Consider the following 15,274-nt stretch of genomic DNA (forward strand, 5'->3'; position numbering starts at 1 on the left):
TTTTGCCGTTTGCTGGGGGGGGGCGATTTGCGCTTGGAGAAGTGCCTGCCAGCCTGAGGTCCCCGGCTGCAGCCCAAGTCCCGGCTCGCCTAGTCCCAGCTCTCGCCTGGTTCCGCTTCACTCCAGCCAGACCCAGCTTGACCCAGCTCGTCCTATTGTCGCTGCAGCGTGGTGAGACAAATTCCTGCCACCCCAGCTTGCAGGGGAAGGCATAATCCTGTCTTACTTGCACAGAAACTGCGACCCTATACGGGACCAGCGTCGGGCATATCCCTCCTCCTCCTTCCCTCACTAATAAGTAAATAAGGTGTGTAACTAAGGTGTACCCATATATAAGTATTAAGACATAAGTTCTTGTTATTTTGATGCTTAAAAGATATTTCATGTGCTTTAATTACCCTTTTTGATCCTCCTGTCCCCAAATTGCTTTGTTTTCCCCACAATAAACCGTGCATTTCGTAAATTCTAATTGGGGATTGGCTGCTGTTATTGGAAATATTAGTAAGCACTGAGCAAGTTATTCACTCGAAAAGTCAGTGCCGAAGCTCACTGATCCTCTGAGAGAGGCGATCGCCACGTGCGGACCTCTCAGCAGATCCTGACAAGCTAAATACACTCAAAAAAGGAGATATAATAGGTCCCGGATAGCGACAATCCATAAAAGATAATTTCTACTTAGTTAGAGAAGCCTAGCCAGAGATGTCAGAGGACAACAGAAATCACACCGCATCGCTACAGAAACTTTCCTAAAATTAAAACTACAAAAAAATGTACTTGTTAAATACTGCATTACGTGTTGTCAGATGCAATTAAAGGAGTCCTTTCTTGACTCTTTTTCTTCTCTATACCTTTATCTTTCTTTTGAGAGAGAATATATTGGTTTTCTTCACCAAAACTCTAAATCAACAGTAAACACATAAACCACCCTTTGGCCTTCTCAGTGCTGATGGCATATATATCCCCTGGAGATGATCAACAGTAAATGTAATTTGAAAGCAATTAGCTTATTATGACTTTTTCCCTTGCGGTCTTTTTGCATTCTTGACCACACACTCTAGATTCTAGAGAAGCACATGACAGGTTACTCAGTGAAGTCTGACAATATAACTATGACCTCTTGTTTACTCCACAGAGGATGACAGTGCAAGATGTTCCTGGTGCCTTTCCTACAGTGGATGTCCCAGACCATGCTCATTATACAATTGGAGTAGTCGTTCTTATAGTGGGGATCACAGGAACTCTGGGTAATTTCCTGGTCATCTATGCTTTCTGCAGGTATCTTTCTTTTGGATGTTTTTTAAATACTCGTATTCATTAACTGTAGCAGTACCTTGACTGGGGTCTGCAAATGCAGCACAGACATGCTTTCAGAGTACTAAGCAGACAGTAAAATGCACCAAGAGATATTGTTGTAGAAAAAAAAAAAGTGGTGACCTATCATTTCCCTCTGACTTCCTCCCATGAACCAGAGCCATAGCAAAATTCTTAGCAATATTGCAAAGAATTACCCAGATACATTAAGCAATAGGAAAGCAACCAAAGCAGAAACCTCCCAGTGAATTTTCTTCTACTGGCTTAACTATGTCCCTATTGGACTTGGATGTTTTGTACCTGTGCCTCCCTGTGTCTTCTCTATCTTAGATGTTTCCTTCCTCCTGCTGCTTACTACTCAGTTGTTTTTCCCCCTCTGCTCCTTACTGGCCATGTCTTTTGATTACACATTTTCTGACACTTGGCTTATTTCCTTTTAAGTAAAGCCACATTCCAAATTTTATATTGAAGGAAATTAGACCTCTGTCAACAAGACAATATTTTCACCATTCCTGTTCACTCATCCTGTTTCTGTTTTGTCACACTGAAGGATAGCATTGTCATGATATCCAGGTCAGTGAGCTTCTACTTCATGATTGGTCTTTTTAGGCACTAATGTAATAAAAAAAAATAACAGCAATTATATCGTAATTTGGCTTTGTTAACTTAAATTACTGGAGTGCATAAAAAGAGTCATCTGGGTCTTATATGTATATTTATGTGGTGCATTAAACAGTAGGTTTCAGTAAGTGCATTTAGAGTAAATATGAACAATTAAGTGTGAATGACATGGCTGTAAGAACAGAAAAGGTTTTGGCATGCAGACCAGCTATGTGAGGATAAAGTACATAAACTAGCTTAGCTCTTCCGCAGGTCCCATACAGGAAATCCAGTCATGGCAGTGGCAGTCCCATGGGAGGACACGGCTTCATTTGAAGATGTTATGAAGACAAAAAGAGATACTGATAGCAAAGTAACAAGTACATTACAAGTTGGAGAATGTATCAGGTGCCTACAAAGCAATCTCAAGTAATGGCAAACTGTAAGATAGTCAGCTGCCTGAAACAGAAATATGTTCAGGAACTTTATAGAGTACTGAACCAATAGAAGAGGCCCATATGCATCTACTAATAAAATATCCTTGCTCCTAACAGTGCAAAGAGCCCATCATCTATTCTGCTATTTTTCAATTGTGTCTAAGACTGAACATTTGAGAAAGGAGCTAAAAAGTTAGAGAGTCCCAAACTAAGGAGTTCTCAGTTGAGCTTTTATGGGTACCCTTTAAAACACTGTAGTATAATGCTATGAATAACATACACAGGCAGGATACACTGAAGGCTGGCAATTGTTCTCTGTAAATTCAGTGTCTGGGCCAGTGAAAGGAGTATCATAGAGAAGAACTGATGTAAAACAAATTGCTTGGTGTGGTACATAGTGGGTTTGCTTAATCCCTGTATTTGGAATTCACTGTTGATCTCATCAGCAGTGGAAAATGTGTTCCCCTCCCCCTGCCTACAATGCTCCAGATCCAGCAAATCTATAGAGTACATCAACTTTAATTTCCTGTTAATCATGGACATGCAGTGCACTTGGTCAGAATATTTAAAGAACAATATGATTTATCCCAGTCACTGAGTTGGTTATCCAAACAATCCTCTAAAGTGAACAGTAGTATAAGGCTGTAAAACTGAGCCTTGCTCATGTCCACTTGTGGTAGAAATGAGAAGCAATCTGCTCCAGCTTGCTGTGTAGTGTGCCTTGTTGTTTGTGAAGCTGTCAAGGCTCACTGGAAAGAGTAACACCATAATTAACAGAGTAGCACTGTTTAGCAACATTCCTTCTGATCTTTTTAGGAGTAGGAGCCTTCAGACTCCAGCCAACGTATTCATCATCAATCTAAATGTTAGTGACTTCCTGATGTCCATTACACAGTCTCCAGTTTTTTTCACCAACAGCCTCCACAAAAGATGGATTTTTGGTGAGAAAGGTTTGTATATATTCTTTCTCAGATACCACTAAGTATGTTCTTACCACAGCGGCAGTTAATCTACTATTTATTATCCTCAGGTACCCTTACAACTGTTGAGAAAAACTCTCAACATTTTTCCCATGTTGACACAAACGTTTCTTTGAAGATTTTTGTGTGTGTGCAATCAATACATTCCCACCAAGGAGAGGAAAATTACATACACGAGATAGATACAAAGGTGACATTGGCAAACTGAGGCACAGGACAAGTCTCCTTGCCAGCATTCTTCCCCAGTCACCTCATAACTTAGTTCCTGGCAGAGTCCTATGACAAAGAAGCACCACATCTCAACACAACAGCTTAAAATATCTTCCAAAGAACTTGCTCTGGGGCTTGCATCTGCCAAAGTGAGGGAAAGAAAGCCTTGGAAAACTGAGTTTTCACAACAAAAATATTAACCAAATATTTCCGTGCAATAACATGTGGAATTAAGGTGCTTTCATTCTTCCTATATAACTGTAGTAAGAGGAAGACTAGTCTTTGCCTCTTGAACAGGTATTGACAGAGAGGAAGGTCAGAGAAGTAATGTTGCCACTTTGATCTCTGATGACCAAAAGCAATTTTTTTTTAGTTCCAGGAAGTGTTCAGTTGCATACATGTTAAAACCCCCAAACAAACCCTTGCTTTTAAGCATTAGGATTTTTAAATAATTAATATCACTCATTAATGTATTCATAGTATGCATATTTACTTCAGTTACGCTGACATGATATGTAAATAGTTCCACAGTAGCTATAACCCGTTGTTAAGCAAAACAGCTGTTTCTACAGGAGCTGCGGTAAAACTGGAGTTAAACAAGATATTAATGGACCACTGAAATGACCCCACTAGAAACATCAGAAATCAGTGAGTGAAAATAAAAGTATCACTGTCTCCAGCAATTCAAGCAAACAAAATCTTTGAAGTTTATCTCCATGGATAATGTAATTCGCAAGACAGACAACAGCTTTGAAATAGCATTACCACTGCAGGAAAACTGAAGTTCCACTGCTTTACAAATTCCAAAAGACATCAGTTCACAAGAAACACAGACTTGAACTCTTTAGAAATTAATTAGCCTGGGTATATTAATTTCACTGCTATTTCTGTCATCTTCATTGAAAGGCTGTGAGCTGTATGCCTTCTGCGGAGCTCTTTTTGGCATTACATCCATGATCACTTTGATGGTGATTGCCTTGGACAGATATTTTGTCATCACAAAACCTCTGGCTTCTGTTGGTGTGACATCTAAGAAGAAGGCCCTAATAATCCTGGTAGGCGTCTGGCTGTACTCACTGGCTTGGAGCCTCCCGCCCTTCTTTGGATGGAGTAAGTGAAATGCAATAAAAGTGTGTTTTTTTCCCCTCACAGCATTGCATTCAAGGCCAGTTACAAGTATAGAAGAGGGACGAATTAATGGCTTGCATATTGGGCTTGAATAAATAAAGTTTAAGAAAACTGATAAAATACATATTGAAACTGAAGAACTCTAATTAAAAAAAAAAAAAGCTCCAGTGTGCATTGCAACATCTTACATGACAATCGTATTTTCCCTCAAACTCTCTTTTTTATGGAATAAGGAACAGTAGATAAAATCAAGGTCAAATATTATAAAGGATGCACCTGCTTCTTATCCCACACTTAACTTCTGTTCAACAATATAAAAAGGAAACAAAAGTATTTGTCGTTTTTCTGATCACTTTTTTCCTCCCCAATGGTGCTATGTAAGATAGTTGCATCAATCTAAATTTATTTATTAATGTAAAAGAGGAACACAGTCTGAGCATTTTGCAGCAGTACATCTTCAATAAGTCTTGACTGTGTTCTAGATGGGCAAATTGCACAAGGTGTTGGTCATATTCTCCATTCAGCCATTGGTATCTTCACTATTTAGTAATAAAAACTATTTTGTGTTTGTAAATGTGAATTCTGTGCCTACAAATTAGGACACACATACACCATCTTGTTGCTTGCAATTTGTAACAGATTTGCTCTTCCTCATTTGAATCTACCTCACTACCACTAATTTGTTTCCTGTGAGTCACCAGTTTGACTCAGTAAATTAGAATGAACTCATCATTCAAAACCCCAGCCCATTATTGTGCTCCCTAATTCCAGAAGAGAATGTGTCAGCTCAGCTGAGGTGAGAATATTGCAATGTTGGATTTTCACAAAGGATGCTGCAACCAACTCAGTTGTTGAATAGCATTTCAGCAGATATTTGTTATTGTCTTCTTGTTGTCATTCTGGTCCCACATAAACATGAAGCATGTTTAAGCAGGCAAACTGCAATAGTGGGAGAAACAGCTTTAGTTGAATGTGGAGATGTTAGAACAACACAGTGACAATATGGACTTAGAGTCTGTATTCTCAATGGGAGAAGGTGAAATAATTGCTCAAAGGGTGTTGTTATCTTAGAATTAGATTCTAATAGTATCCAGAGTACTAACTCTCATATGGTAATTAGATGCATCTGAGCACATCTGGTGCAATTTTTTTAAGAGATCAAGAGAAAATATCACTGTAAGCAGTAAAATGTAAAATACTAAGGGAAAAAGACATTGCTGTTGACAATTTCTTTACTTAACAGTTTGACATAGTTCCTTTAAGGAAATTATATTTTATGTCAGGCAGATAATTATGTACGTATGATTTTCTCCACCTGTATTCAACTTTATATCACAACAAACATAATTTTATCTGCACAATAAATCTCTCTCTTTTGCACAGCAAATGTATCTTACCTGCACATGCTTAAGAAGGGGTAGCCATAGCGATCAGTTTCATGCAACTCCCTTGGAAGACAGGGATTTCACAGGAAATTGAGATATTTAAACACAATAAGGGTCTGATCAAAGACCTACGTGAGGTATTTTGAGAGATGCTCTTTGATGATGTTGAACTTTAAACAATATTGAAGAATTTATACAAAATTATACAGTTTTCCAATCCGAAGCCTTAGGCAGCTAAACATAAATACTACAAGGTGTCCTCAAACCAGGACACAGGGCAACAGAGTAAAAGAAAAAAAAAAGGAAAAAAATAAAGGAGAAGGAAAAAGGTGTTCTAAATGAAAAAATCTGTATCCTTTTAAACTCTTTTTTCCTCTAATAGAATAGGACTATTCCTTATTCTGAGCACCTTTCTCTAATTTCTGCACTCAGAATAAGAATAATTTCATGGCTTATTCTTTCTCCTTTTTTTTTTTCTAGGTGCATATGTCCCTGAGGGTCTGCTGACTTCCTGCTCCTGGGACTACACAACTTTCACACCGTCAGTCCGTGCCTACACAATGCTGCTTTTCTGCTTCGTCTTTTTCATCCCTTTGATTGCTATCATATACAGCTATGTCTTTATATTTGAGGCTATCAAGAAGGCCAACAAGTAAGTAGTCTTTAAGTCTCTATCCTTATGTTTAAGTGGCTGTTTGGTTTGGGTTTTTTTTAAAACAAAGACTAGCAGAAGAAAATCTGGAAGTTTTTCCTTATTAATTTGTATGCACAACTGAAGAAACCAAACGAGATGTCTTTTTACAGTCAACACGGTAGGAAGTATGATCCTTAGAGGAGTGATTAGTCAATTTAAGTCAGAGCTGTTCAGTATATTGTATAATGACATGGAAAAAGGTATGAGTAGAAGAAGCAAGAGATATCTTTAGGATGAGAAAAGGCTACAGAAATTAACCAACCACAAGCAATACTAAGGGGACATCAGAGATACCTAACAACACTGTATCAACAACTATTCCATGGAAAAATAGATGGAATTGAAGTACAAATTCCATGTTTGACAAAGGTAAAAAAAAGATAAAACATTTAATCATAGGTCTCTGAAACAAAAACTATTGTTGCAAAAATAAAGGCCTATGTCTGCCATTACATTTATAATCTATACATATCTGTTCAGTAGAATTCAGGATGTCTAGCCAGATAGCTTAGAAGTAGAGTGAGAGTAAGGTAGCACAGGGAAGCCAAGACTTCTCTAACTGAATTCAGTACAGCATTGTTCAGCTGGCTTGAATACCTGATTTGTGGAACAACTTCTGATATGGGACTGTTTTCTTCGTTGAAGTGCATGTGAATTTTGCCATTGATTAGTGCAACAAAAGTGCATTGAATTGTGAAGAACTGGTCACATGAATACATTCACACACTTAAAAGTGGATGATTTTTAGCTTAAGCTACTGTAAGAGTAATTATTGCCCCTTTATATGAAGTTGTTTACTGAATTCCCTACCTCCTTGTTTTGCTGTTGTATGCTTATTTCCCTTAGGTCTATTCAGACATTTGGATCCAAACATGGAAATAAAGAGTTCCAGAAACAGTATCAGAGGATGAAAAATGAGTGGAAGATGGCCAAAATTGCACTCATTGTCATCTTGCTTTATGTCATTTCCTGGTCACCGTACTCTGTTGTTGCCCTGGTAGCTTTTGCTGGGTAACTATGAATGTATCAGCAAATGACCACTCAATGAAAGCAAAAAGTGTGAAATTGTAAAACAGATTAAAGTCAAAGCTACCTGTCAGGTTTAATGTCTGAAGTGTATCCAAAGTATTAATATATTTAGGAGTGACATTTAACAAATAAGCCACATGCTGAGTGTGATTATTTTCTTAGTTTGACTTTGAAAAAAGAAAAAGAAAACAGGAAGTTATTACTGGCAACATAACTTTACTGTGCTGCTAATTTCTGAATGCAGATTCTCTATATTAAGACACTTGAACTATCTAAACTTCATTTAGCATCAAAATGCTACGTAAGGGCCCTAAAACAATCCACTGAGGGATTTAATATATTTTCTTTCTCCACTTCTTTTAGTAACAAAAGTCTGTTAATTTTCTGGTGTTACATCAAAGAGCTGAAATTCTTTACATGTATAAGGAAGCTGAAAATTAGTACATACTTGCATCAGGGAGCTTTTTGATGCTGGATATAAAAAATCATAAATGCAAATAATCTAAACATATTCTGTATTGTCAGTATTTTATACAGTAACTTCAAGAAAAGCATGATACTATTAAGATAGTACACCTGTACATAGCTTGATACCAGACAACAGCTGATACAACCCAGGTACAATTAACAGATCCGGAGTCTGGATGCCTTGGCTGTATGTGGATGGGTGTGACTATCTACTTTAGAAAGTCTTGTCAGTTGCAAATCCTCAAGAGGAAGACTCCTATTTGTGAGGAGTGGTTAGCTTAAACAAAAGCCTTTGATGCTGTTTGTTTCCATTAGCTGAACTCTCCATCAGTCTTACCAAAGCACCCTCTCATCTCAGGGTCAAAAATTCCCTTCCAGTAAGGTCATACTGTTATGTGTTCTCCAGACTCTGAGGAATTGCACCTCTAACCAATGTTTTACAAGTATGATTAGGAGAAACTATGTTAAAAACTGTATATGGAGAACATGCTACTTGGACAATTCTTAACAGAGAAAAGTTATAAATTAGAATTGAAATGGCATCTCAACATGCAGGTAACTGACAAAATTATTCCTGTATTACCATTGATAAATCATTACCACCTCATCACGGAGCATAAGTAGTCTCATAGTATGATTCAAATTTACCTCATCAGGGAGATGAGCTGCAACCTACTTATGCAATTCTCTTTTTCTGTGTAGCACTTACATGAGAAGCCTTCTTCTGAGAGAGGATTGAGTGGAAAATCTGTTTTTTCCCATAATGTCATAGAAATATAAGGCTAATTGAAAGATGGAGCTTAGACTCTTCTCAGGAAGAAGAGCAATGACAAAGAAAGGATGTTATCCTTGGGAGGAATGACTGACTTACTGGGCCATATCACTCAGAATGATTTCTGCCAAAGCAGGAAGAGGTATTCATAGCCTCTAAGTAGGTGTATGGAGAATTTGCATGGTAGAAACTGCCTATGAAGTGATGTTATTTTGATCTGAGCTGTTCTGTACTGACTTTCTTATGACCAAGATTTTATGGGATACTTCAAGCTATCTACAAAAATTAACTGGCTGATAGCAGCATGGCAGATAGCCATCAACCATAATTCCTTTATCCCTTGGAGTCGCATCACCTGCATATATTAATGGTCACAGTAACAATAAGCATAACTAAAACACCTGAAAATATTTTCCTTTCACTGTTTAATTCAGAAAAATACTTCCCCTTCACTTTTTAGTTCAGATCAGGCAAAAAGCCAATGTTTTAATAGCAAAAGAGATTTATTGGTTATCTGCCCTTACAATGCCTCATTCTGCACACCTATTTAGTGACATTACTCATCAAGTATATCTGCTGAGTTTGGAACAGATAGATATTCTGATGAATGCACAGTCACTTATTGAAGGCTGACTTTGTCCCTAGGGTAAAAAACTTGGGAATCACCACCATCCTGAGTCATAGTAGTGAAGTGCAGCAAGAGAAGCCCCAAGAAAAGAATTATTCTCAGAAATGCAATTAGGCTGGTGTTGATCTTTGCAGGCAAAGGAAGTAAAATTTGTTCTCTCACTGCTTGGGTAGAGAACTCCCCCTTTTACTCTCTCTAGAGCACTATTAAACTATTGAGTTGTCATTGTATAACTGCATAGACAACATACAACTCAATACTAAATACATAATGTGTTTACATTACTCTAGGTATTCCCATGTCCTAACACCCTTCAGTAACTCCATACCAGCTGTGATTGCCAAAGCTTCTGTCATCCACAACCCTATCATTTATGCCATCACTCACCCCAAATACAGGTAAGTTCACTCTTATAAGCTACATTTAATATAATAAAGAAAATCAGACAGTAACTTTGCTACTTTTAGGACTAGTACCTGAACTCTGCTTTACCTGATTTTTTTACCTCTGCAAGACAGCCTCACCCTCCCCAGGGAAACTTCTCAATGCCATATAAATGTCGTGGAATTTATACTTTGAACAAACTGCTGTGCAGGTGTTAGAGGAGTTAGAGGTGTTTACAGACACTGAGATTACAGAGTAGAGATTACATGATAAAAGATAGAGACCTCGCTACCTCCAAGGAAAGCACCATTCATTTTTAAACTATTTTAATGAGAGATGCAGATATTTGTCAGAGTTGCAAATATCAGGGTTTTTTTAATTAATAAGGCCAGTGACAGATGCAATTTATTAAGTCAATCCACCTCCTCCCTATTTTGTGCATCTTTCCCACTTCCCCCCAGACTTTCATAGCTCAGACAGTATTTCTTCCGAGTTGTAAAATTTAGGTTCATGACTATACCAAGTTCAAGTGCAGGCTGTGAGATCTGATGGATGACAACAAAGCCATATATATATGCTGTTGTTTCATCCTTTACAAAGACCTAGTGGGAAACTGGATAAAGAAGAGGTGGCCATGAACATCTAAGCAGGGAAGGCTGGGAGGAAAGAGGAAAGCCAGGCTAAAGAGTTTCCTTGCACTGCATATGAGGAAAGAAATACTGTAATATTACAGAATCACAGAACTGTCAGAGTTGGAAGGGACCTCTAGAGATCATCCAGTCCAACTGCCCTGCTAAAGCAGGATCCCCTAGTGCACATTACACAGGACTGCATCCAGGTGGGTGTTGAGTATCTCCAAAGAAAGAGACTCCACAACCTCCCTGGGCAGCCTGTTCCCTGTCACCCTCACAGTAAAGATGTTTTTCCTCATGTGTAAATGGAACTTCCTATGTTCCAGCTTGTGCCCATTGCCCCTCATCCTGTCACAGGTAACTACTGAAGAGTCTGGCTCCATCCTCCTTGCACCCACCCTCTGGATACTTGTAGGCATTAAAAAAGCCTCCCCTCAGCCTTCTCTTCTCCAGGTTAAAGAGTCCCAGCGCTCTCAGCCCTTCCTCATAAGGGAGATGCTCCGATCCCTCAATCATCTTTGTTGCCCTCCACTGGACTCTCTCTAGTAGTTCCCTGTCTCTCTTGAACTGGAGAGCCCAGAACTGTGACCTACTGGCCACACTCTTCCTTATGCACCCCAGGATTCCATTTGCCCTCTTGGAGGCAAGGGCACATTGCTGGCTCATGCATAATTTACTATCTACCAGGACTGCCAGATCCTTCTCCTCGCACATTTTGTACAACTCTACAGATAGCTGGCAAACAGATGTGTAAGAAGAAGATAAAATAGCTGCTTAGGGGAAGATTAAAATAATTCATTATGTGGTACTTCTGCAAGGTTCAGTTTAAAGGGACTGAAATTTATTTTTGCCCTGATCAAGCTGAAAGCAGATAAAACGTAATTTTAATAGTTCCTTTCAGTTTGAAGAGTTATACTTTAATGTCCTTATTCCCGCCAAGCGATAAATTTGAGTTCTGCAGAACACTATGAATTAGTGATCTTTGCAGGGTGATTATACATGAGATATTGGATATCTAGAAAACCTTTTTTGTACCCAGTAATTCTCCAGCCCATGCACCATTCATTCATCTTTCTGAATAAATGCATTGCTTATGATGACTGAATTTTTGTGCTACTAGAAAAAATCTGACTGGTTCTACCTCTCACCCATTAGAACAGCCATTGCAACATATGTTCCTTGCTTTCGATTCCTGATGAGACTTTCTCCTAAAGACTCAAGGTCTTTCAGCAGTTATCTCTCCTCCAGGCGAGCAACAATAACAAGCCAGTCTTCTGAGGTAAGCAGGCCACTGGAAAGGAAAAAGGTGACTCTCTGACAGTGATTCAATAAGGGAGGCAATTCCCATACAGCCATTGTAGATGGAAAAGTGATTAGTTTCTGTAGAGAGTCCTTCAAAGTGGTAGATTCTTTAGATTAAATCCATTGTGGTCCTCTTTTCATGAACTCCAATAAAGCAGTGAGACAAAGTGAAATAAAAGACAGACGGCTGAAAAGTGTAAAAGCAGAATGTAAATCTTTGGACTCTTGATGGTTTGTGATATTGAAGGAATAATGGTAAGCTGAAGCAACAGAAATTTTAGAAAGTAAGGGAAGCTTAGAGTCAGAGCACCCCTTGAACCTTGAACCCCTTGATCATACTCCTAGGACGTACTTGTCTGACCACAGATTTGGAGTCCAGATACACACAAAAAAGAAAATGATTGTCACTAAGTAGACTTTGTCTAGACTTATCTAGACAAAGCAAGGTATAATGAAACAAATACTGCTTTCTGAAAGTGAAGTGGGCTGTATTTGGAATCATACTAGGTTAGACATTAGGAATAAATTCTTTAGTGTGAGGGTGGTGAGTCACTGGAACAGGCTGCCCAGGGAAGTTGTGCAAGTCCCATCCCTGGAAGTGTTCAAGGCCAGGTTGGATGGGGCTCTGAGCAACCTGGTCTAGTGGGAGGCATCTCTGCCCATGCAGGGGGGTTGGAACTCTAAGGAAGCTCAAGTGGTTGTTTTTCCTTTATTCATTTTAGGGCTGTACAGACACAGAAACGGATACCGCCAGCATGTTCTCCAGACTTGCTAGCGGACAGGTGTCCTATGAAACAGGCAAAGACACAACTCAAACTAGTGACGTAAGAGCCAAACCTAAACTAAAGAGCCAAGACTCTGGAATAGGTGAGAAGGTAACAAACTGCATAATATCTACATTCTCTGACAACTGCTGGGTTAACAAATCTGCACATTTTACCATAGGTAATCATGAAGGTTCCTGCAAGAAGATAGGGTTAACCTTTAAGTCAACACAATGAGTAATGGCTTAGAGGCTGTAAAAGGTCATCAGCTTTTTATTTCCACCCTGATTCCTTATTCAGCTGTCTTTGTTACCTTTCTGAGAAGCAATGGCCCTGTTTTAGTGAACATAGCATCTGAATAATGTGTTGTTTTGTGTTTGGTTTTAAATGTATATTCAGTAATATTTGTATTTCACTGTCCAAACTACTTGGGTCAGTCTTGCTGTTGTCTCACCCTTTCCTATCAAATGAACACATATGGTGAGAGGTAAAAAACAAGGCTATCTTTAGCATATCCCTACTTTTCAGTCAGTCTTCTGCTGTCTTCCTTTTTTTCTTTTTCCTTTACTTTGCATTTCATGTATGTAAAATATTGTGACATACCTAAAAGTAATTTATGTCTTTCTTATCTGTGTTCATTTTTCAGACACTTGTAGATGCTGATGACATACCCATGGTGGAATTGAATGTCACAGACTACACTCCTACACCTACTGTAAGAATTATTATTTTAAAATTTGGCATGGGTCTAACTAACCAAGGGAACAAAAACTAATGACAATCCCAGTCTCCAAGCACAAATTAAGGTGGTTTTTTTTGAGATTTAAGAATCACATGATAGTCCCAGCAGAATATAGAAAATAAACCACAAAGGTAGTAGTAGACCACAAAGGGTAATTTATTGCTGAAGCTAAACAGAAGGAAAAGTCTTGTATCACAGGGTTCTCCTTAAGTCCAACTTCTTCAAGGAACTTGAATATTGTCTTGAATTCACTTGGTCTGTGATTCCCTTAGTGGAGCGTGGAAGCATTAATTTCATGCCATCTTTATACAAATACTATACACAGTAAGCTGATAGCCATTCTGATTGCTGTACCTCTGAGACAGCCATAGTCTTGTGGCAAGTACTGCTGTACAAATTGACCTTGTTAACTATTTAATGTTCTCTGTTTTTGGGTAGCACCAAACATCTAAAAAGTGCAACTTGGAAGAAACATGTCATGTCACCTACTCAGCAAAATGCTGTGCTAGTGCCTTTTTCTTCTTCCAGGTAACTAGGCTATGACATACATCTGTTTTACATCTGCCACATGTAAGTCAACTAAGTTCATGACAGAGAGGGAAATAAGAGAAAACAGTTGATAGGTTAAAACAAGTCAGTTTTATCTTTGCAGAATTAACCCCAATATAGTATAAATATTTTAAATTATCTCTTTACAGTTCCTAGTGATCTTTATGAGCTATTGGTAGCCTCATCCTAACACTCCCATTTTTTGGTCCTGAGCAAGTGACAGCTAGCACTGTCATTGTTTAAAAAATGCTAATTAATTATTCTCTCAATTCCTGTTTTATCTTCATTCTCTAGTTTGCTTCCTCCTTCAAACTATCCATGCTATTAACACTACATTTTACATCACCTTTTGCCCCCAACGCTTCCTCTTTATGGAGGCACTCCTTACTTGATTGAATTCATAGAGTGTCTGAGCATATTCACAGCACTTTTGTTCATGGTCAAATGTGCTGTCCTTAGCCTGGTCTTTCATGAAAAGTGGAACAGCTCTTAAGTAGCAAATGCAAAATCTGTGTTTTAGTATATTAACTTGTTTAACAGGGTTTTTTTTCATAAGTTATTCTTTAAACATTCAAAAAACATTCAGATATACCTTTTCCTCTGCCTTTTAAGTTTTGTTTTGAGTTAGTCATGGGGACCGACCAAGTGCTTATCTAAATATATGCCACATTTTCATAGATAGTGCAACCTGGTCTCCTTCTAGATGTTTGTGTTTTCCATTTCTTTTAAATCCTTGCATCCTTTAGAGAGGTGAGAGCATGAATGTTATTGGACAAAGAAAAGGAGAGCCTCTCCACAGATCATCTGCAGCCCAGATACCCAGCATTACAATAACATACACCAATGTCCAAGGAGAGGAGCTACCTTCTGGATACAACTCTGGTTTCCTGTACTCTAAGATCAACAGACAGAAGCAGAAATAGAAATCCAACAGCTAAGTGAGTGGTACAAGCCAGAATGTCACCTTAGTCAATACTTCTGGAACAGCTACAGATCAGCTGAACACAGAATACCTTGTTCTACATTGTTCTGAAATGCTCCTGCAAAAACACAACACAAGACAAGCACGGATGAAAACAAAGGGAGTAAGCTTTTCAGCATCAGAAATCTCTCCAGTGGTTCACTTCTTCATCTGAGTCAGACTGTAATTTTATTATTTCTTTTTTATGCAGCTCATGAAACAATTTCCTCCACTTGGATTTTACTCTGCTCAGGTATATTCCACCACTGCATGCACTACACACCTCCTGGGATTAACT

General features: G+C 38.5%; 1 protein-coding gene across 1 annotated transcript in view; it reads left to right on the plus strand.

Annotated features, from left to right (window-relative positions):
- OPN4 (opsin 4) overlaps window positions 1-14,938 on the plus strand; it is a 23,041-nt gene extending 8,103 nt beyond the window's left edge. Inside the window, 12 exon segments of the mRNA XM_010001146.1 lie at window positions 1,133-1,275; window positions 3,165-3,298; window positions 4,445-4,648; window positions 6,532-6,703; window positions 7,592-7,756; window positions 9,933-10,040; window positions 11,814-11,943; window positions 11,945-11,995; window positions 12,683-12,835; window positions 13,371-13,439; window positions 13,905-13,946; window positions 14,762-14,938. Coding sequence (XP_009999448.1) covers window positions 1,133-1,275; window positions 3,165-3,298; window positions 4,445-4,648; window positions 6,532-6,703; window positions 7,592-7,756; window positions 9,933-10,040; window positions 11,814-11,943; window positions 11,945-11,995; window positions 12,683-12,835; window positions 13,371-13,439; window positions 13,905-13,946; window positions 14,762-14,938 — 1,548 coding nt within the window.
- Window positions 14,939-15,274: the final 336 nt, after the last annotated feature.

Source organism: Chaetura pelagica, unplaced genomic scaffold, assembly GCF_000747805.2.
Source record: "Chaetura pelagica isolate M959 unplaced genomic scaffold, ChaPel_1.0 scaffold346, whole genome shotgun sequence".
Lineage (NCBI taxonomy): Eukaryota > Metazoa > Chordata > Aves > Apodiformes > Apodidae > Chaetura > Chaetura pelagica.